Source organism: Calonectris borealis, chromosome 2 (assembly GCF_964195595.1).
Source record: "Calonectris borealis chromosome 2, bCalBor7.hap1.2, whole genome shotgun sequence".
Taxonomy (NCBI): Eukaryota; Metazoa; Chordata; class Aves; order Procellariiformes; family Procellariidae; genus Calonectris; species Calonectris borealis.
Window position 1 is genome coordinate 91760922 of NC_134313.1, and position 24794 is coordinate 91785715.

Consider the following 24794-nt stretch of genomic DNA (forward strand, 5'->3'; position numbering starts at 1 on the left):
AAAATTCTCCTAATCTCAGTAGAATACCTGCTGTCATCTACTACTATGTGAGTTCCCTTTTTGATTGAGTAATGCAGTACAGGACAGAAGTGCCTTTATAGTCGGCTGAAGGCCTTCAAATTAACTAAAAAATATTTAGATCGAACCCACAAAACTATTCTGTCATAAAATGGTTGGGTACACAAAAAAACTCATATGATTTTTTTTTTCTTGTGTAATTTTTAAAAGATAATGTATATATCCAGGCCTTTTGGCTCAGTGAGTATCTTTTCTTGCAAAAAAGGAAAATGGGACATAGTTTATATATTAATTAGTAAGCTTAAACAGTGGAGGTACATTAACTATGCTGTAGGTTCCTTTTCATGTGCACATACCTGTCTTTTAGATATACAAGGATATCAGGATATTGGAACTATTTTGCTTTGACTTGGAAAAAAGCTGTAACGAAAGCTGGTGCTCTTGAATTATGTGCACAATTCTCATTAAAAAATGGGGGTTTAGGGGAGAGATTTCCCAGGGAGGTATGCATCCCTTTAGGGACTCATTGTATTCCCATTGAAAGTCATTACAAGTTAGGCACTTAATTTTCCTTAACCCCATAGCTCACCCGGTAGAAATGAAAGCACATATATTCCTTTTCACTTTACCACAAAGTCTTAAGGTACCTCAAAATGTTATTTGAACTAATATAGCCATCCCAAAGTGCAGAAACTCCCCTATCCACCCCATCCCTTAGCTAACTTGTGGTGACAGTAACCTGCAGCTGGTGGATAATAACAAACACCTGAGAGCAATTAGATTTTCTAGCATTGCAGCTGGATTAGGAATAGGCCATCCCCCCCATCCTCTAAATGCAGGAGGCTGAGACAAAGCTACAGTATTGCTAATCTTTACTCCAGTTAAACCATCCTCAGTCTTTCCACAAACTAACACAGAACAAATTATACCCAAGGCTCTCAGATCATGTTATAATCATTACATACAGAACTGGACATTGTTAACAACCCAGACTTTACTGCAGGGAGAATGTAGAAGTATCAAAAAGTGATCTGTCTAAGATCAGACAGGAAGACTGTGACAGAGACAATATTAAAACCTGCCAGTCCTGTATTTGTGGCTACAAGCCTATCTTTCCCTTGCATATCTTGTGTTTTGTCAAAGAGACACACTTAACTGTGCTTCACTCCTTGTTTGGATTTTCTTTTTATACCAAGGAAATCATCAGTGGTGCCTCAAACTAATTTTCCCATTTAGTCTTTAAGACTCACACTTGAATCCAATGACTGACTATCCAGTTCTGGTGGTAAATTTGCAGTGATGAGAAAGCTGTCTCCTAAAACAAAATGACTTTGTACAGCTCTTTATGGCTTTCAAGGATTCAAAGGCTTGAATTTTCATTCCTGATACAGGAATGAAAATAATTTATAATAATAATAATAATGATAATAATAATAATAATTCCTGATAATTTTCATTCCTGTATACACTGAAGTGTATACACTAGGTAAGAAAATAACTTTTAATTTCTCTTAATCTTCTGCTTATATATTCATGTAAAAGAATTTTCTTAGCACCTGAGCTAGGGCATGACAAGTCTGGGGGTGGCTAAGTCCTTTTTAGTACGTGAATGCTGATGCCTCAACTAAAACCATTCCTCATGACTACCAGATACTGTTACTACCACAGAGTTTAAAAACACTGGCAAAAAAGGATGATGTCAGTATGACAAAGAAATGCCAGATGCTGTAATAGATGGGCCAAAAAGCATAAAACAGGTTTTTTTAAACTGCCTTGGCCTTCCTTAAGAGAACAACCAGATCTCCACACTTTTGTGAGGGGAGTTGCAGAAGTCTGTACAATGCTCTTTTGTTACCATCACTACTGTTTAGGTGGAGAGGGCTCTTTAATCTTTCAGACAAAGGCATGATGAAACACAACTGCTAAGTAAAACTGGGAAAATTCAGTTTACAACCAAGGATTTTTACTTTTTTTTAAATGAGAGGTCAGTTATTACTCGGAGGCAGAATTGTTTTGAGTTCCTTAGAGTCTAAAAGGAAGATTGGCTATCTTTCTTACTGTTACACAGTAGTTCAAAGAAAAGCAAGTTTGGTAAAAGAACATGATATTCAAGGGCCCATACGTATAGAGATCAGACTTGACACCACAGTCTCTTGTGCCTTATAAATTAAAGACCTGTTTGTCTTTGTAAAGGCAAACTTTGTAAATTCCTGCTATAATTGTGTTTAGAGATAATAGGAAGAAGAACAAATAAAACTGCATTACCACAGGAGAGATGAGCAGCACTCAGCTCAGGAGAACATGGAGACACCTTTACCTAGCTTGCAGCTTTGCTAAATATTCATTAAGATTTGATAACGAGTTGCCCCTAGAGAGAAAGGCCAACAGAATAAGGGACCTTTCTAGTTTGACATACTGCAGTGCAGGACAAAAGTTTCTTGTGCCATTGTCCCTGCTTAATCACAATGAAGAGCAGCAGCAGTTGGGGAACCCAAGAGGGAAAAGACTTGATAGGCCCTAGGCAATGTCGAAAGGATTGACACTTTCCAATTGATTTTTTGCAAAGCTGATTAGCTATGGCTGCATGTTTGCACTTCAGATTAGAAAACCCATTTGTGATTTTGAAGGGTGTGTAACAAAGGTGTGAGTCACCAGAGTATTGATGTTTATTCTTAGCTTCATACATCTAAAATGGAACAACAGGTTCCCAACTACTCTTTGGGAAGCCTGTTCCATAAACGAAGGATCACAACATCAGCCAAACTGTTGTCCCTGTCTACTTCAGGCCATGCAGCTTCATATATGGCCCTCACAAAAAGAGAATGAAAGGAGTCTTCCAGCCTGCCTGGAGGGTGTGAGCCTGGAGGCTCCAAAGTGAGAGCACTTTGCCTCTTGTCCCTGGTGTAATGACAAATTCTTATTCCGGTGCCCTTTATACTCTATTTCTTACTCCTTTTTTTTTTCACTCCAACGCTCTATATTCTTATTATAGTGTCTTTTCTATGTTTTGTTTGTTTGTTTTGAAATCGGGTGCCACCATCTTTTATTCTCAGTTTGCCTTTTGAGTACCTAGTTGCTTCTGAATCTTGAAATGTTCTTAGTGCTTTTTGGTCCATTCATTTGCTGAAGTTGTTCAGCAGCACAAAACTGGTTTTTAGCTTCTCTTAGTGCCATTCATTTTCAGGGAATAGATTGGCACTCCTACTTTTGAGAGTGAATGAGAAAGATCACTGACATTTTGATACTCTCAACAAACAGAAAGATAGCAACACCCTGGTGGGTTTTTTCCTAGGTGTTTTTTTATTCCTCTTATAGTCCTTGATATCAGGACAATCTTTTTTGCAGATGATACTGCTGTTATTGAACACTTCTATCTGACATCTAGCTTTTTCCCCATTTGCAGTGGGCGCAATTTTAGCTTTTTTTTTTCATTTTTTTGAATCTCATGGAATTTTTTTGTTAAAAGCCTCAGGGTTAGAACTAAGAACCAGTACATAGGTTAAAGGGGCCCCTTAGAGGGCATTATTGTTTTACTTTTTCCCTGGTATACTCTGAGGTGGTTATCTTAATAAAACATTTCATTTGCATTTTAATAGCCCAAGTATTGGATCCCTGTATAGTTTACCAATTTTTTAATTTTATTTTTTATTGAGTTTTTCTTCTAACATACCTAATTCCATGCAATCAGGGCTGATATGGTTTCCTTAAAAAAAGTAGCAGATATGAATTTTATATAAAAACATAGGCTGTTATGTATTATTGTATTAACAGGATTCCACAGCTGAATGAGCCAGGGTTTAAAGTATTTCTGGTTCTGCTATACAACCTCTTATAAACAAAACCCAAAAAAGTAAGTACAATGCAAATAGGACATAGTATATTTTCCAATAACTCAAAGAAACCAACACCCCAAAATGCAGAAAACTTGTATAACCTCAGTAATTCTTCAGTGTTCTATTTCATTAATTTAATACATATTTAATGTTTGCATGCCTGATTTCAGTACTGAATCTTATCCTTTATTGCTGACCAGAATATCTTACAGGAGGAAAAGAATGTTCTTCAAAATGGAAGGAATAGAGACAGGATAAAAACATGAAGTTCTTGAAATAGGAGTTATTAAAAGAAAATCCAATACACAATGAAAGGTCATAAATTAGAAACAGCAAGAGAAGGAGAAAAACTTGAGTGTTTTAGTCAGTCATGGGATGACAGGAAGAAGCTAGTTTGATACAGCAATGAAAATGGCAAATGTTTGTACTCACTTCTAATGGAGATAGGAAAATATTGACATCATTGTTCAAAGACCTGTGTCCATTCATACAGAAGGAAGGCCAATTGAAATGCAGCAATTACAGAAAAATTACTAGGATCACCAGCCCTTCATATCTGGCCTTCTCTTCATAGGCCTTTTTTGGAATCCACTTGACTTGAAAACTAGAGACTGGGGTTGCAAACCGGATTCCAGCTGAGGACTCAGAAGTGCCTGTTTTGCAAGCAAAGACTCTATATAGGCTGGTAGCCTAGCAAAGAAAAATAATGAGAGCATATGGAATTATTATCTATAAATGTTGGATAAGGAAGAATGTATATATGTGGGAGGCGGTTGTTAAAACAGAAAAACAATGCTGGGACAAGAACAGCACATCTAATCTGGGAAACAAGATTCTTTCTAATCACCAGAGGGGCGATTTCTTCAAATGGGAACTGTGTACCTGTTGCACCTTTTTCTTCACTAGGCATAGTGGGAAGCAAGCAAGTTAAAACTGCATTAACAAATTGAAACATTCAGGAATCAGTCACACTGAGCCATATTCAGGGTTACTGTATTAACTATAGTATAGTAACTATACTTACTATAGTAAACTAATCACTTACTATAGTTAACTAATTTAAGTATTCTATAAACTGCGACATCTGTAAGGTCAAGAAAGTGATGAACAATGAAGAGTGCTGATTGCTTAGGACAGCAGATCTTGGGTTAGTGAGGAGATTAAAAAAGTGGGAATCTACTTTAAGCGTCTGTTGTAGCAGTCTAACAGCCCCTGTGTGGAAGTGCTGTTTCTGACAGCTGTACATCTGGAATCATGGTTCTGTCATCTGGTAAGGCTGAGTCTGCTTGCATTTTTTTTTTTTAATCTTGTCAAATTTTTTTTGTTGTTTTATTGTCTTTGAAAATGACAGTGCTTGAATCTTACTTCAAACTCTGGTTTTCCCGCTATTTTGAGGATGTAGAGTATAAATCTTCCTATAATCTTCAAAATACTTTATGTAAGAATGGAAAGGAATCACCTCTTCTAGTTTCTCTAAACACCAAGAAAAGTTGGAAGCACTGTAGCATTTTTCTCCCATTGTCTTTCAAATTCTTTTTTATCATCTATCCTCCCATTTTTAACAGAAATTTAAGCTAAATTTTTGAAATAGTGGTCCTCAAGGGTAGGTATATCTAAGTCTTGACATAACCTTCCAGATATCTGACCTGAGCAGATAACTAGCTTCAACGCTCTAGCCTCTATCTCTCTCCATTGGCCTCCTCTAAAAAATTTTTAAGTCCATTAACCACTTTCAATTAAATTTTATAGAGGAATAAAGGTGTCAAAACCATTAATTTCATATACAGTTTGGAAGAACAGTAGCTGCATAAGGCAAATAAAGCTACACTGTCCCTTGACTGTTTGGTCAGCTGGCTGTTCCATAAATATACACATATAAACCACCACTAACCGCAGCTCATGCTGTCTCTTCTCCAGCCAGTATTTAGAGAACACAAGAAGTAGCAGCATTTTGCAGTCAAGAGGTTTTGAGGACATGGGCTGGAGCAGGAAGTGTAAAATACCATGCAGTGGGCTAAGCGATATGAGGGAGAGCAGCGTTAGGGGTGAGTGAGAGAGAGAGTTATGTGGAGCATGGAAGGAACCAGAGTTTGGCATAATTGAGGCCATAAGAACATGGCACACACATCCATAGGAGATCTGTCATTTCTGGTGGTGCTGGATCTTGCTGTGGATCTTGTGGAATATCTTTTTAGAAGAAAGGATCTTTTATGTCTTGAAATAAATTATTTGTGTAGGTATTTGCCCTGATGTTATAGTGTGTGTATATGTACGTATATGGAACACATATATAGTGTTTTGGGAGTATTTTTTGTGCATTAGGAAGACATCTATACTTAAACTTCAGCAAAATATACATAAATACTTATTACCTAATGTGCAAAAACAATGCCATTTTCCTTTTAACGTAGAGTCACCAAGTGGAGTAAAAACTTTGGTGCTGATTATTTGATGATATTAATGGTGTTGATTATGATATTAATTGAGGAGGTTGGTTGATGCTATAGGGATACAGAGCACCAGAAGAGGCAGGGAAGAGTGCAAGTTTGTTATTATTCTGAAATAGAAACTGCGTGCAATATTATAATATTAGCAGTCTCGTTCTGAGTGCTTTAGTTTTTCTGAATGCTGCAGCATTGCACTGTGTAACCTCAAGCAATATATGTGGTTGAATTTATTCATTACTAGACAGAACTCTGCTGTTTGGATCTGTTCAATTTGGAGTGAAATCACGTGCTCTGAATACTGCCAGGAGTAAACCCGTGATTCTCTTTGTTAGCTACCTACCAACTGCCTACTTACTATTTTAAAAATTGGTCTCCATTTCATTATTGTGTTAGGAGACAAAAATGTGACCACAGCAACCGCAGAATAGCAAGTTCATCTTATAAATACAAACAAATAATAAGACACAACAGGCAGCTTATTTCTGGATAATTGTAGGTTGATAGTTCAGTGTGTACATCCCAAGGTCAATTGACTTTGATCTTTCCACAGGTTCAGTAACCGCTCTGAAATTCAGCGAGTAGGGTGTTACATTCACAACAGGAAACAGAACTTGGTCTGTAGGATGGATGGAAAACCATCTTACCCACCAAATTGCCAGGTATCATAACCAGCAATATGACATTAGTGGGAGCTAAACTGCAATTTACATTCATCTTGCATAACCTAAAGCCACTTCATAAATGAGATTCACTATGCTGTTTAAATCAGTGTTATAGAGTGAGGTAGAAGAGGAATGTTATTTCATTCTGGAGAATATCCACGGCCTACAATTTCAATTTTTTGGAATTTAATTACCACAGCTATAAAAGTACATTTTCAGTGCAACCTTGTTACAAATATGCATGTTAGAAAGCCGCTTCTCTCTAATGTATTCCATTTAAACACACAAAAAAGTTAGCGCTTAGCCTTAACCTATTAACATATACGGGATCTCACTTTCATTATACAGTTTTGGTACTGCTGTTTCATACGCTTTCATATCAAGGTGAATTTAGCATGGTTAGAAAAGGACCCTGAGGCACCGCCAGCCCTGACTGTCCCTGCCCCGCCCCCAGGGCCCCCCCGCACCTGCCCACGGCCCAGGACCCATGTCAGACCCCTGGGGCTCCCCCCACCCTGCCCAGGGCCCAGGACCCCATTTCAGCCTCCCAGGGCCTCAGCCCCTGCCCCAGCGACGCCGCAGCAGGGCTGATCTCCAGCTCCCTGCAGCCCTGCCTGCCCAGCCATGGGCCCTGCTGAGCCGAGCCCACTGCGGGCCCAGTCCTGTCCTGGCCTTGGCCTGTCCCCATCCCCAGGGAGGTGCCCAGCGCCCGGGGCTGGAGTGGTGGGATAGGCCCTGGCTGCCAGGCCCTGCCATCACCCGCCCAGGGAGCCACCGTCCCTCACCTCTGTTCAACCACACGAACACTGCTTCTTTTGGAAGTGCTGCCGACGTTTTGGAGTATAGCTCATGACTTTATAATACCAGAGATGGACAATAATGAGTTGTACAACTTAATGCCAATTGGATCTGCTGTTTTCATGCCGTATCATTTTACAGTCTTATTGCAAAAGCATATGAAAGACACCTTAAATTCTTCCCACGTGCTTTGCTAAAGTAATTCCTGTGTATGTAGCATGGGTCCAACTCAATTTTTAAAATGCTGGTAAAATTATCCTGGAGTGTTGTTTTAAAGTGAAGCAATACTATCTGTTGGACACGAACCCAAATGCTGTAAATATATTCACTCCAGAAATTAAAAAAAAAAAATGCTCACAGTATAAATACTTTGAGCACAGGTTTCACTTGCCTCTTCCTTTTCGTCGTGCCGAAGAGACCCCGTTGCCACCACGCTTGGCTCTTTCGTAGGGCTCTGCCGGAGACACTGCAGAGAAGGAGGCTACTCCAGATTGTGGCTAATATGAAAACAAAAACAACAACTCTCCTTTTAAAGTAATTATGTATGTGACAACAAGCAGAATGTCAAATACAGGCAGCTAATGCTGCCATCCTGCACGCACTTTAAATGCCTCTTCCTGGAGGCATGAAGCCTTCCCTGTTTTCAGGGAGCTGTATTTGAATGTTTTCAGCCAGGACATTTTGGGTGGGGGCAGAAGAAAGACAGAGGCTGGACAGTCTTTATCTGATTGTACGTCATTAAAAGCAAACCAGATGGTTCACTTAACAGTGGTATTAAAGCAAAATGAGTAAAAGTATGCCTAGGGCATAGTAAAATCTTTAATTTGTCGTTCATCCTCAGCCTTAGCCAGTGATTGATGGACAATTTCACACACGTGTCCAGATTAGATTCTGAATGAATCAATTTACTGTAATATTAATACAGTGCAATTGCTGATGCCTTTACTTTTTATTGCATAGACTTACTTCTTCACAATTTTGCTTACCTTTGTGGTATTTCTCAGTTCAGTCACCAATTGAAATGAATGCCATTGAGTAACACTACGTTCCTATGGAAATAAAAAAATCTACCTTTATGTAGAGTGCTAAAAACCTTTGGCTGAAGTAACTTTGTCTTGAGGAATGGTAATACAATACAGCCCAGATGACATGAGCACTGTGTCCCAAGACGTTTTATTCTATCCCATGGCTATCTGCCATGGCTATCTGACCAACTTTATGCAGAGGATAATGGACATTTTTTTGCAACATAGGTTAGCACACAGAGTGAAGCTATAATATCTTGCATTGGCTAGGATCGGTCCTGCTAAAAGCATCTGCAGTATAATTTACATGCATATCTCATCAGAGCAAACTTCCTTTGCAATGAGGTGTCTAAAATAACTTCAACTGAGTTATTACTACTCATTTCGTCCTCAGAACTTAACAATGGTGTTAAGTTTTATATACAACAACATCAACTGTATTTTTAAGTGCATCTGGCCTCCAGGCCCTTCTTTTGGCCTCAACTTGCACCCTTGGTTTCTCCTTTAATTTTATTCCCAATTTATTTTTTTTAACCTGGTTACAGTAGCAATTTCCCCCTTCATATAGGTCACACAGACAAAATATTGCTTCCAAGATAAACTGACACTTAAATTGTTTTTTTTTATATTTTCCTTACAAATGAATGTTACAAATTTATCATCTATGAGAAACCTTTCTAGACATACGCTTGTGTTTCTAATATATAAAACCAAATTTTTTTTTTCTGAAAAGAAGGGAACAAAATCCAAACTATTTTGGCCCAGCTATTAAGCAGTTGATGCTGGTGTTGTAATATAGGCCTATCCCACAAAAACCCTGATGACAAGCAGTTAGAGAACTATCCTAGTTTGCTGAAATCAAACAGATTGTAATCATACCTTTTGAGACCCTTTGTGAACCAGGTTCTTGAGGCCACACCTGGTGACGCACTGTAAGTTCGCTCTTGGTTTGAAGAGCAGGCACTCAGCCAGCCTTAGCTCTACGTAATGTACACCAGTACATAGGACATGACTTCCCCCAGGTCTCGCTCTCACAGTAAATAATTCACAGCCTGGCCAACTGAACACTTAGTTTGTTCCGTCATGTCTTAGGAAAGCTGTAAAACTAAAGGTATTGAAGTTGGAAAGGATCTTGTCAGAGGGAACGTTTTTCAAAAGTTAGTGCTTTTGCTGAAGGGCTAGAGATTGAACCTTGGATGAATATCATCTCATTCTCAATATTGATGAGTCATTACATTGAGATATACTTTGTCTTGATATCCAAAGTCACAGTCAATTTTACATAGGTGGATTAATTGTGGAGGAAGAGTGGAAATTTCATAAACTATGGACTTGAAAAAAACCACACAAGTTTCCTTTTTTAGCTCTTTAGGTGGTCTGGGCTAGGTAAAGAATATTATGGAAGACAATTCCCAGTGGTTCCAACACCTTTTCTAGCTTCACTTTTTTTTTCTACCTTGTTCATTGAAACCAGGTTTAATTAAAATGATGATAAAAATAAGTTTGGGAATTCAGCCTGTAACAAATCTCACAACAGCACTATTCCACGATTCATATGAATTAATGATAGTCTGTTACTGAGGGCTGTTTTTTTGTCCCAATGTGATATAGACAAAGTCAAAGAGGCTTTCAAGCAAACAGAAGTTGAATTTTTGATGTGAAACAATCATTAAAAATACACAGTTTTAAAGACAAAATTCTTTTCATGCCTTTTCTGTTGCAGGTTGCCTTTGAGGAAATCCTATTGAAATTACTTCCCTCAGTAGACTTCTAGTCTGACTTCTTAACAAGCAGGTCTAACAGATATTCATCAGAGGCTGAGGTTAGATCTAGTAAATCATGTAATTCCTCTAGGTCCTATGGCCGAGTGTATTGGCCAACTGAACGGGACTCAGGAGACCTGAACTCTATTCCAGGTTCCAAGACTAGCGTTCTGAAAAACTTCAAGTTTCTATGCTTTGTTATCCAAAAAACAGAGCAAATGGTATTGACTGCTTTTGTGAAGGGTTCTGAAATCTGCTTATGAAAAATGCTGCATACAAGCTACTTATTGGTATTCTTATTATCAAGAGAAAGGGCTCTGTGCAAAAATAAACGGAATGCCTGTTTTGTCCCTGAAGGAGAATATTAAGAAGAGTGCATCAGCACATCTGCTAATGATCAAACATGCTGCCGTTTTGATATTTTGTATTATTGGACATTTTTGGAAAGTGTGGTGACAAAGAGTTTCGCCCTTAAAGGCATGTTGCATGGAGCATGCTCTCTGTAGGGACCATAGGCGTAAGTGCACATGGTGGAGCACTGTGCCACCAACTGGGTTGTCAGTAAGCTGCCAGCATGGCACTGATCTGGGCAGAAGATTGGAGGAAGCCCAAAACATTGACCATACAGTCATGGTGGAGGCTGCCCTTCCAGCATGGTAGGGTCATAGCCAGGGGTAAAGTCTGTGTGAAGATTTTCTATATTCTTTCAACCTACAAATCTTTCTCTTCTACAAAGAATGCCATCCAGCAATGCTAAGTACTTTGCCACATAGTCAACTAGGTATTTTTTTTTCTAACTTGTATGCAGGAAAAGAGAAGCAAAGAGCTGGTTGAGAAAGTCCAGCTCTCCTGACTCATAAACGTGTCTTTTCTATGAAATCAACAATTTCCAGGAATCTGCTACCTAATAGATTCATTTTTTCCCATTAATTTCATCACCTATGCCCCAACCTTCAAAGTCATTTTAATGTTTCATTTTTTTAATTTTTATTTTCTCTAATGTAACAACAAAAAAAAATTGTAGTTGACTAGCCTTGATTTTAAGGTCAGGAGGGATAAATAAACCTTTACCAAAGGAACAGCCATGAGAGTATGATTCAATTGGTCATACCTTGTGTGTGTGCTAAGCAGCATTTCAAGAGATGCGGAAATCTCCTGGGAAAAAAAGATTATGAGTTTGGGCAGCTCATGCTTTGTATGCTAATTACTATCATTCTCTTCTTTCCCCTGCCCCCACCATGTTTCAGCTTGGTCCATGTCCCTTTGAATAAGGCAACTGATCTCTTCATTGCCAGTGCTGGAATGGTCTAGTGTGCCTGCCTGCCTCTGCTCTTAGTTTGCCACATCTGTGAATGCATGTATTTATCTGCTATTCATGTATGTATTTGGTATGTTTTTATGTTGTGCACTGTGTGCTATACTACATAATGTCCACGGGGCGTAAGAGCAGAGCATCCAGAATTTAAACTCAAGAAGTAGCTGGCCTCGCCACTTTTTAATTCTTTGCTTACTGCAATTCCTGAATCCAGTGGTTTTCCACTATAGGATCTCAATGTCCTACATATTCCTGGGGTTCAACCTAAGCCACTAACATTTATATCCGATTGATGTATGCTTAGCTTGGGAAAGTGATCTGCAGCTTCAGTTCATGGTTTTCCTCAGGAAATTTCTTATAATAGTGCAGACCATTTTAATTCCAACATCAAGACACAACTCTATCAATTCACTGCTGCTACTGTGGTATCATCTCGTTTCCCAAAAGCAGTGTACAGCCTTTTGGCTGGGTATTAATAATAATAATAAAGCATGTATCATGGTATCAGTTAAAGTATCTAGAATTGTGTCCCAATTATTTATTTTCCTTTCTGTTTTTTTATTCCCATTTCACCACCAGCTGCATTCAGACCAGGATAAAGGAGATGGATCACTTAAGTACATCCTTTCTGGAGATGGAGCAGGAGACCTCTTCATTATCAATGAAAACACTGGTGACATCCAGGCCACAAAGAGACTAGACAGGGAAGAAAAGCCTGTATACATACTCCGTGCCCAGGCTATAAACAGGAGGACTGGAAGACCAGTGGAACCAGAATCTGAGTTCATCATTAAGATCCATGATATCAATGACAATGAGCCAATGTTTACAAAGGACGTTTACAATGCCAGCATTCCCGAAATGTCAGATGTTGGTAGGTGCTAACTAATAATTGATTTCAGTGTCTGGTCTGGCTTCTTTCTGTGGACTTAATGAAGGGCCCAAAGTTTACAGGCACTGAATACAGACATCTGCTCTTTGAGTCTGGAGTAAAAGCACCTCAGCCATTTAAAAAAAAAAAATCTAACTCCAGGAGAATAGTGACAAGAGTTTGCTGGAATCATAGGTGTCAGCTGAGTAAAACCCACTCCCTCTGTTGTACCACAAAAAATGCAAGTTAATACAATCTAGTTTAGCTCACAGTGAAAGTGAGTTGAGCTAAGCTGTGTTACATGACACCTGTAAAGAGTTTAATATGCTTTGTTAACATGATTTAGTAGCAGTGTAATAATATGGTAATCCATGGTCACCTAAGTGTATCCATACTACCCCTAGATCTGTTCAGCAACCCTTCCTTAGTTCAGGAGGGTAAAAACAAATGGAAAAGGGTTGTACACACTTCAGGAGTGGAAATTGTCACCCGAATCAACTCATCACTGATTCTGATATATGCCATTAACTTCCTATGACCTTTGTTGCTCTTTTCACGCAAAAGAACAAAGCTCCAATGTCCATTGAAGTCCACTGAAATCTTTCTATTGATTTAAAATGTATCAAGCTGTAAGAATCAATCAAGAAAAGAAAAGAAAATAACTTCCTTGAAAGAATATTTTAAGACTGGATCTTCTCCAGAGAAGTTGACAGGTTTTGATTCTTTGTCTCTCATTCTTAGGAAGGTCATTTTGATTTCTTTGTCAGAGAGCGATGGATGGTTAAACTGCAAGAAGCACATTTCTAATCTGAAATAATATCCAGGGAGAGAAGCATTAATTAATCATAATCAAGAATGAGATTAAAATAAAGCTCAAGCAATATGAAAATAAAGACTTTGGGGCATACTCTCTCCTCTCATTCATGGGACTTGTCACATGGATGAAAACTCATCTGGTGAAGAGAGAACCTAATACTCACATTTTAATATGTGAAGTGAATACTTTATTCACAAATCTGTTTTAAATGCCAAAACCTAAGCTCATTTTTTATGTTTGTTAACGCTTTGCCTGGGATTCAACACCATTTCTTTCTCCAGAAGACATATGAAAAAACAAAATTACATTCCTATGTCAAACACCTTGCAAGCATGAGTAAATTTGCAAAGGTATATTCTTGACCTAGATTCAAATTCTGAATGTCTTCAATATCTGGGGAAGTGTGTGTTTCTGGTTTCTTCATAAGAAATATGATGAAGGATCTACATATCCAATCAATAACTGCGTATTTTAATGAACTGAGAATAAGCCAATTATCATTTTGATTTTGTATCTATATGTCCTTTATGAACAGAGAAACTTCTACAAAATAAGAATGTCTCTAACTTTTTGCAACAAGTTTGACCTGAACCTGAACTATGCTTTTTCTACATCATAAACTGTCTTGGCCATGAAAAAAAAACTGTGGATTTTTATTTTCTTTAATTTATCATTGCAGGTACCTTTGTTGTGCAAGTCACCGCAACTGATGCCGATGATCCTACATATGGGAACAGTGCTAAAGTTGTCTACAGCATTCTCCAGGGACAACCATATTTCTCCGTTGAATCTGAGACAGGTCAGGGGACCTTATCTGTCATTCTATGACAATGTCTATAATTTAAAATGACATACTGAGCCAAGCTAGGACATATTAGACAAAAACTTCAAAGAGATTACATCTTACTCAGTGCAAAATCTGACAAACTTAATAGAGCGATACATCTGGGAACATGACACCTACATTATTTTAATCTTACCAGCAAAGTCTAATAAATACAATTAGTACTGGATGTGCACCAGTTTTCAATCATTTTTAACAAGCAGTGGGTACAGAGACTGCCGTGGATGCTTAAATTAAACCAATAGGTTGGCTTTCAGAAGAAAACGAGAAACAGGTGGGTGTGGAAAAAAGTGCTTAATCCTCATAGATCTTCATAATGGCTAAATTAAGACAGAGGTTTTGTTCAGGTGGGTTTCTTTTTTTCTCCTTCTGCTTCTTCAAAACTTGTTTAAAGTAATTATAATTTCTGTACATCTGCAACATATCACTGTAATGCTAATTTTATGAAAGAAATCTTAATTAAGAATAATGATAGAAGAGGTAAAATTGGCTGTTGCACTACACTAGAAGATCACAAATAGAATCCGAAACTTCTGAGTTCTGTTTTTGGAAGATGTTTAAATTATACGCAGTGACTGGAATTTTTTATGGGCTGAATAACAGACAGCTTTGGAACACGTGCATGTAAAACAAATTAATTCTGGCTGACTGAATCTGCTGTACCGTTGACTATCTGACTACATCGACAGTGTCTTCCCAAGATTTATAACAAAATTCTCCAACAAGAAACAAAGGATCTCAAGAAACTCCTTAAATGGGAACATCCATTGTGATAGGTTGCTGGAAGCTAGAGAAATCGGTTCTCCTCAGCATCCTTACAGGAAAAGAATGGATTATCCCAGACAATTAATCAGGTTTTAGCATTGTTTCTTAAATAAATCTTAGAGACTCACGCAGGGAAAAGGAGGGAGAGATTAGATGTTTTAGAAAAACGTGAGGTGAAAAAAATGTACATAATTCTGAAAAGAGGGAGAGTCAAAATCAAAGGGAGCTTCCCTTCAAGCATAAGGTATTAGATACTACAAGCAAGGATTTTTGCACTGATGCACTCATTCTGACTTGGACAGTACACTATGTGCTCCTCCATCTAGAGTTATAATAAGGATAATGTAGCTGGGAGTTCACCAGTAATAATCTTTTAGCAAGAGGGTTGTATAGGGCACAGAGGGGAAGCAAGGTAAACCACAGGCTTGATCTTCCTGCCATGGAAATAAATTGCAAAACTCCTAGAGTGAAATAAGTCTCTGTCGAAGCTGCTGTGAAGTTTGCCATGGAATTCAGTACTTGAATTTCACCCCTTTTGCCTACAAAGGAGTCAGTTCTTAGCCTTAAGAGACCCAGTGAGAATGCAAACATTTTTCTTCATGGTAAATCTAAATTGATTGAATTTCAGTAGGAGTTGGCCTCATAACTGATATTTGTGCCTTTGAAGAAGGAAGTGACTGGCAAAATCATTTCAATCAATGTACAAATAGAAATATATATATACTTGGGCATGCCTGAATGCTCACAATTTTCTTAATTAATTTCTCTTCTCCCATTTAATGTTTTGTACTGCCTCTTTAATGATGTCTTGCTGAAGTTAGCTTTTTTTTTTTTTACCACATCTGTCAAAATAAAAATATTGACAGAACAGGAGAGAAAAAATGGAGCACATTATAATGAACAACAAGCCTTTTTCCAGTTCAGTGAGAGACTTTAGCATGGAACTGAAAGGGGGTAAATAGTTATGTAAAATAACACTGCTCACAAATAGGTAGAACATCTTTCTGGGGATGCCACTAATATTGTGTCTGTCACATAGGCAGCAGCCTGAGATATGATATGACAAGTCTGTAATTTAATGTGCCATCTCATAACAGTAAATATTTGTACTGGGCAAAGTTTACTTATTACGCAGAGATTGTTTTGTTCTTTAGGCTGTGGGGTTTTTTCAATAAGAATTTCCATCAAAGTCAGCACCTTACTTGTGAATCACTCCTCTTTAATTTTCATGTTTTCAGGCATTATTAAAACTGCTTTGCTAAACATGGACCGTGAAAACAGGGAGCAATACCAAGTGGTCATCCAGGCTAAGGACATGGGAGGCCAGATGGGCGGATTATCAGGAACCACCACTGTGAACATCACATTGACTGACGTAAACGACAATCCACCTCGCTTCCCCCAGAGTATGGAATATTTACATTCTATGTCTTTACAGTAACATGGACAAAAATTGATTTTTTTTTTCACCTCAGATATTGTTTCTGCTGTCATGAACTTACTGAGTATCAGACTTCCTTTAAGAAAGAAAAAGACAACGCACAAGCAAGTAATAGGATCATGCTAAAGTTAATTGCAATAACTGGGAAACATATCTTTAATATTTTTACTCCAATTGCAGTAGATAGTCTGAGAGGTGAATTAATGTACAGAAACATTATTTTTCCTACCCATTAAATAGCTTTGACTGATATAATCTATATTTCTTGATCAATATTATTTCTATTAGACCTTGTCATTGACTGCGTTTTAAGATATCTGTTCTAATCTAACATATTTAAGTTTTGAAACATATTTATTTAAGTATGTAAAATGATCCCAAGAGCAATTCTATCAAAATGAATACTTACACCCAGGAAGTATTTGCTTTAATGGATTTTCCTATATTCTTTGCATACAGAATAGCACGTACATAAATATACCAGATATTCCACCTATTTTCCTTCCTCTGTCTCAGATCATTTGGTAGATATCTGTGTGATATTTAAGGGAATCACTTGAGCCAGATCTCTTAGAAAGTAATTTCTATTAATGACCACTCATGGCCATAAATGATTCAAAGTGACTCAGCTTTAATCCACTTCTCTTTCCCTCTCTTTCCTTCCTTCTCTCTTTCTTTCTTTTCTTCGTTCTTTCTCTCCCTCTTTTTTTTCTTTTTTAATTTGTCTAACCACTTCTCTGTGTGTGATGTGTGTGTATCACAGTGTCAGTGTGTGTCGAAGTCAAGAGCAGCTGTTAGAGAAAATAATTGCAGATACCATCAGACAAATCAGCAAGCTTTGGCGGTTAAGTCACTGGGAAAGTTATTGGAAGCAACTTGTCATTTAAGTTTAAAGTCTGTTCTTAGCTGTGGGCAAAGCGTTTCCATTTAAATTAGAGCAACTTAAGAGAAAATATAGCACTCTGCCTCCAATGAGTTAATTATACATCTCTGGACATAAGTGTCTTCAATATAAAAGCCAAAGATACAGCTTTATAATGCCAACATTCCCCAAGTAGAGTTTTTTCAGAGGAGAATTCAACGTAGCACATTATTAATAGGCATTTGGCTGGATTTGGTTTTAGTATTACTAAGCTGCATTGGCCTCTGGCAGTTCTTAATATTTGTCTTTTGGCCTTGAGACATTTTTCATATACAATTTTGATGTGGCCAACAGAGACCCTGATAATGTCTAGATAAATTGCTAAAGATACATGTATGTAGCAAAACAAAATACCCATCTTTCATACTAGAAAATAGATAGAAAAATAAGTTACTTTTATCCACATGAAAGTAAGGCAGAAGCTGAAGGCTGTTGCCCCCGGAAGGCCTGAAGACATAGCAACTTGCTAACTCATCTGTGCATGCCCAACATGGACAGCGGGCTGAGAGACGGTGTCCAAAGTACCACGAGACTGACTGACAAAATTTCCTTCTCTGTCTGCTGTAGGCACATACCAATTCAGAGCTCCTGAGTCTACGCCACCTGACTCACCAGTTGGCAGGATAAAAGCTAATGATGCTGACGTGGATGAAAATGCAGAGATTGAATACAGCATTACTGAGGGGGATGGATATGACATGTTTGGAATTACCACAGACAAGGACACACAGGAAGGAATTATAACTGTCAAAAAGGTACACATCTTAACACACTTAATCCCAGCCTCTGAAATACCAGTCAAACTTTATCTAGCACTTATTGGTTTTCCATTTTTAGTGTAACATGTGTTGTTTATTAATTTGAATGCTGTCTATTAGGAATCTCTACATTAGCTACGTAAAGTTTCTTTTATACAGGTGTTTATACAAGGTTTAACCCCAGCTAGCAACTAAACCCCACACAGCTGCTCGCTCACTCCCCCCTGGTGGGATGGGGGAGAGAATTCGAAGGGTAAAAGTGAGAAAACTCATGGATTGAGATAAAGACAGTTTAATAGGCAAAGCAAAAGCCGCACAGGCAAGCAAATCAAAACACGGAATTCATTCACTACTTCCCATCGGCAGGCAGGTGTTCAGCCATCTCCAGGAAAGCAGGACTCCATCATGCATAGTGGTTACTTGGGAAGACAAGCGCCATCACTCTGAACGTCCCCCCCTTCCTTCTTCTTCCCTCAGCCTTATATGCTGAGCATGACGTCATATAGTATGGAATACCCCATTGGCCAGTTGGGTCAACTGTCCTGGCTATGCTCCCTCCCAGCTTCTTGTGTACTTGGCAGAGCATGGGAAGCTGAAAAGTCTTTGACTAGAGTAAACACTACTTAGCAACAACTAAAACATCAGTGTCTTATCAACATTATTCTCATACTAAATCCAAAACACAGCACTATACCAGCTACTAGGAAGAAATTAATTCTATCCCAGCCAAAACCAGGACAACAAGCAATTGGGGTCCTTCCTTTACTAAACCAATGCACATACTTTGAAGGACCTGAGAGAGTAAATAACCTAGCGAGTGAAACAGGACTGAGAAAAAATTCTACAGTCTGAACATATCCATGGAATAACTCAAGGAGGCACCACCATCCATCTGTGATTTTCTCCCTATGATGCTTACAGGATTTGCTCACTTACTAGAAGGTGCTGTGTTAAGACCACAGAAATAATCAGTATCACATTGCCTATTTTGCATTACCAGAAGGTGTTGAATTGTATAGCTATAATAATTAAAGTACATAGACAAATTTCTTTTGACTCACATTTTGTAAAAATGTAATTAATAAATCCATCAGCATGCTTTTGCTTTAGAAAAAAAATCACAGCGCCTTGCTGGATCACAATGGACATCATCTACTAGGTTGCACATTGACTGTCAGAAAAGGTTTGAGAAATATTGTTTACAGTGGGTTATCAGGCAAGCTTGATAAGGTTACAGATATCATCTTCCATCAGTTCAAGTTCAGTCATCACTAGATAGACATTGTGTAGATTTTCTGAACATGCACTTGCTTGTTGATATCAGTACGACACCTGTCATTACTTGTTTTTTAGGAGATGCCTTCCAGGGTCTGATTATGATATCAGTCTAACTCTGTTTGTATTTCTGTCTGTTGCTGACAGAAGCTGTGAATCTTCTACAACATAATGGAAAAACAGGGTGACTACTCTCTCCCCACATTTCTCTAAGTACTGTAACAAAGAGTCGCTAAATGCGACTTCATACTTTTAACAGAGTGTAATATAGTCATAGCCTATCATAAAATCATGTCTTCCTTGATGGGTGGTCCTGGATGTCCAGACACTAGATGTCACAATGTTTCGTTTCAGTGATGGAATGAAAATATTTAAACAAGCAGCTCCAAGAAAATCTTCCCCCCTTTAGTGTGTGGTGCATAGGGTCAAGGAATAGACAAGAAAACATCAAAATGCCAAAAATGACAGAATAAAAGGCATGAAGAGTTAAGACTGAGAAGGAAAGTTTAATTGATGTTTAGGAGTCCCAAGCATAGAATTCCCTGAAAAAGTGTTTTTTTCTGTACTGTATCATCAGTAGCATAAAACCCTGTTTTTCTCCTTTCTGCTGGCATTTAATTCTGTAGAATCATAGAATCATAGAATAGTTTGGGTTAGAAGGGACCTTTAAAGGTCATCTAGTCCAACCCCCCTGCCATGGGCAGGGACATCTTCAACTAGATCAGGTTGCTCAGAGCCCCGTCCAACCTGACCTTCAACGTTCCCAGGGATGGGGTATCTACCACCTCTCTGGGCAACCTGTTCCAGTGTTTCACCACCCTCATTGTAAAAAATTTCTTCCTTACATCTAGTCTAAAAGTCAGTTCAGTCTCCTATTATCTAGCACAGGCCTCTCCATGACATCCCCTCATTCATTTGGCTCATCTGGCTGCAAGCCACAGCAATCCCCACAGACCTCTCAAACTTTTTTTTTTTCTCTTCCCAGGCATTGGATTTTGAAAATAAAAACCTGTATATTCTGAAAGTGGAAGCCACCAATACTCACGTGGACCCTCGATTCCTCTACCTGGGGCCATTCAAGGACTCAGCTACAGTCAGAATTCAGGTGGAGGATGTAGATGAGCCCCCCGTGTTCAGTAGACCAGCATACATAATGGAAGTGAAAGAAGATGTTCCAATAAACAGTGTAATAGGAACAATAACTGCTCAGGATCCAGATGCTGCCAGGAACCCTGTCAAGTAAGCATAGACTATTTCAGCTTGTGTGTAAAATTTTACAGCTTTAATTTTGCTTTTTTCATGTCAGCACACAAAAAAATCACTTTTAATCATTAAATTGTTCAGGTATGCTTAAATATGGAGTATTGTAGATGGTAAATGATCTCTCACACTTGAGCATATCTAGGTGTGTGTGATTGTGTTTGCATGGCCCTTGCATCTTGAATTACATCCTATCCTCTTCAGTAACTAATGTTTGTGGTTATTTCTACCATGGAAGAATTTGCTGCAAAAAGAGCACTAAGAAGATGTTTGTGTTCTCCTTCCACTTTTAACATTTTCCAGTGCAGTGCAGTGTATCCTCTTGGCTATATGACAGGGGGGTGATTCAGCAGTCCTTTCTTCTCCCATCTGTCCAGACCTGCTTAAAAGAGGTCACATTTACCTTCTCTAAACGGCGAGTAGAAATGCCTTAAAAGCAGCTCATGTGCACACGCGGACTCTAATCTCACTTGTATCAGTGTAAGGTTAGTAAGATAAGAATCAGTCTCATGGACTTCATAAATTACACTTGCCATGAATCAATAAACTAGTCTTAGAGGAAGTGGAGGAAATGTTAAGGTTGGAGTAGCTAAACCTAAGCCTTCATTTTTTGTAAATTAACAGCTACATTGTTTCAGTACATCTGAAAACATACTGGAGTACTTAAGTCATATTGGATAGAGTATAAAAGAACTTTTAAATAGTGTGTGCTTTAATTAAAGTTCATTGCTACTGACAAGGCAGTAAAAGGAGGAAATGAAAAACACAGCAATATTAAATCCAGGTCAATTTTCAGCATGTCTCTGGGTTGGGCACCTTGGAAATGCAATAGCAGTCTTAAGATCAAAATAGAACAATGCAGGTTTAATAAAAATCCAGTCCATCAATAATTTGCACTTCCGCAAACAACTATCTTTCATCAAGATATCTTACAATGCTTATGAGGCATAAGTAAGTTTTAAGATCTCAGCTCATCTTGAGAGTGAGAGGGGTAAATATTATCATCTTAATTTCCTAGATGAAGAAACTAAACCTAAAACGTTTCTGGCTGAAACCCTCTCTGTCTTCAGTTTACGTGCAATGCCCTGCACATGAATTCTTGTTCAAGACTAAGCCTTCTAATTTTAATTCAGGTTTGCTTTCATTTGTATCATGACATGCAACATATATGGAGTTCTGGACTAGCAGAGCATAGTAACTTACAGAGCAACATAATGTTTTGCTGATTTTGGTGAAGCCCAGGGACAGAATGAGGACCTCCTATAGCATGTCTTCATGGGCATGCTAGCATGAGGATGAAAAATTGGTTGGGGTGACACCCAGGCCCCTTGCAGTCTTCATATGAACCTGCTTTTTTATATCTAATGGCATTGGAGAGTGAGGGGAGTGCTCCCCTGCTTCCCTCTGCTTCCCTGTGGTGATAACTACAACCATTTGCATTTCACACCAGCACCAGCTCCTAATTATAAGTGATTTACAGTGGACAGGGATTATGCTGTTCATTGTTGAGTACTGCCTACTGGCTTTTTTCTATTAATTGAACGTGTGTGCTAAAACTTACCTATCTTTCAAAGGGCAGTTATTTAATACAGTATAGTACTTTGCATATTGAACTACCAGATAATTATTGAGCAAAATTTAGCAGAGGTGTCAAAATTGATGCGGTGCAGCAGAAAACTTGTCTCCTTTATAGTCTAATAGCATGCAACAATCAAGGTGAAAGGAGAAGAAAAAGAAAAATGAGGAAGAGGTTAGAGTAATAGAAATAAACACTGCAAGAAGAAACATGGAAATCAGTAAGATGGGAAGGAAATCAGCCTGAGAGATGTTAGCTTGCAATAAATGTAATTTTATGGTGCTAATATCTTGGGTATCTCCTAGAATTTAGGGGCATGGGTTGAGTCTGCATCTTTTTGACAGGGTGATTTTTTTTTTTCCATCATGCAATAGAGATGCTAAATCCGATTTTCACTCTGAGCTTCGGGGAAGATGCAATTAGACTATATATATGACTTGTCACTTGCTTGTCAATTTTTCTTGATGGTTAAAAATAAAATCTTTAGACACTTGATATTATAATGAAAACCTTCCATTTTCTCCTCTACTCGAGTGAAGAATTCTCTTTTTAAACAAACTGAGCCCTAACTCTGTTAGATGAAAGCCCCTTTGATCTTCCATTAAAGGAAACCTTCACAATATCATTATGAAAATGCGTTATGAAAAATTCACACACACATCCCTTCCTGACCCACAAATCTTCCTGACTTGCGGTTACATTAGACAGCAAGCTGCTGAACATCAGAAGACAATGAAGCAATAGCAAATATGAAACGAATATCTGCCCTGGTCGTAAGAGTGCATAATCATTCATGACCTGTGTATTGGTAGCTTTGCTGTGACATGACATTAAGAAAATACAAAAATACACCAATAGATGTTTTGCTATATTTGAATATGCATCCATGTGTAGCGACATTAATACACTCCTGAGTAGCACTCCACTGTCCAGCTGTGTTATAAAAAAAGTTTTGCATTCTGCTGGTGTTTGATCTAAACAGAAATATTATGAACCGCTGCATACTGAAAAAAATAATGCTGCAACTGGCACTGCTATATTGTACATCAGATCTTTTTAAATTGCTAGTTGAGTTTTTTTGCTATAGTAACTCCTCAGAGGCATAATGAAGTTCATCAGTCACTGGAACTGTCTCCCTGCTGTGATTTGATTTACTAAAGTATCCCAGATGAAAATGATCTGCAAACAAATGTAAGGCTTAATTTTGTTTGTGTATTTTACTGACAACATATTTGCATGTGTTAGATTCTCCTTTTCACCCTCCCTTTCTTCCTGTTATGTACAAGGAGAGACTGGAATCTACATAGATACCTTTTAACTTCCTAGCTTGTCAATTCCTCAAGGTTTGAAAGGGTTGAAGTCCTGAAATCTGACAAATACACACCAGTAATTTCATTAAATAAATGTAAAAATGAGTTTGATGTTGTCTGCTTAATTCTTACTAGGTTATGATCCATAAGTCAGAATCACCACCAATTCAACATAATTAACAGTCTTTGATCAAAAGAGACTGGATTATACAAACTGAGAAACAGAAGTGACAGTCTAGCTTATTAAAATAATCCTTCCAGACCAGGGTTAATGGTATAATTAGAATATACTTCAACTGCATTGACCTTGTATGTATTTTCTTTTGGATATGAAGAAATAAAATTAACATTTCATTAAGAAGTTGTTCTCTGGTTGTTTTGGGTTTTTTGGGTTTTTTTGTTTTTTATGAGTTTAACTTTCCACTGTACAAATGACTGACACGGTTTTACAAGGACTTATATTTTAAAATTCTTAATATCTTGAAGAAGAAATCCTCAATGTTACAGCTCTGGTAACCTTAGAAAAAGTCCAGAACAATTTGTTTTTCATTTCTTCCAGATACTGTACCACAGATTGAATTTGGGAAATCTTACAAAGATAGTGATTACAATATGCCAAGGCATTAAAATGTGCTAAGGCAGTAAGATCTTTTAAGTCCATTCATAATATGAAGCATGAGTGAAAGCATAACTGAAGAAAAAAAAACAATGAACAGACAACTCATGCCTAAAACTAGTTGCTTACTTAAATATCTTGCTGAATAAGAGCCTGAAACATAATATTACAGTTGGCTGGAACAGCTAATCTATGGAAAATCCTGATATTTAATTTCAAATAGGAATGCAGAATCTAGATTTACGGCAAAATGGAAATACCAAAGTATTCCAGCTGAAAGATGTGGAAATGAGCTACAGAATATCTGAAAAATAATTGAATTCACAAAATACCAACACAATATCATATAAAAGCCTGAATGAATGAAAGTTAAAATGAAATGTTTACCATATCAAATACTTACTTTGTCAAAATATAAGAGAGTCAGGCCAGTTTTGTATAAACTTGTTTCCGTCAAACATTTCAGCTAAGTCAACAA

At 37.9% G+C, this 24794-nt stretch overlaps 1 protein-coding gene across 3 annotated transcripts in view; it reads left to right on the forward strand.

Annotated features, from left to right (window-relative positions):
- LOC142079034 (cadherin-6) overlaps window positions 1-24794 on the forward strand; it is a 47685-nt gene that overhangs the window by 11920 nt on the left and 10971 nt on the right. For 2 of the 3 annotated variants that reach the window (XM_075142513.1, XM_075142515.1), the window contains exons 2-6: window positions 12441-12735; window positions 14229-14348; window positions 16397-16564; window positions 18089-18276; window positions 20540-20793. In XM_075142513.1, coding sequence (XP_074998614.1) covers window positions 12441-12735; window positions 14229-14348; window positions 16397-16564; window positions 18089-18276; window positions 20540-20793 — 1025 coding nt within the window. The remainder of the gene's footprint in view (window positions 1-12440; window positions 12736-14228; window positions 14349-16396; window positions 16565-18088; window positions 18277-20539; window positions 20794-24794) is intronic. The other variant, XM_075142516.1, reaches the window with a different exon arrangement.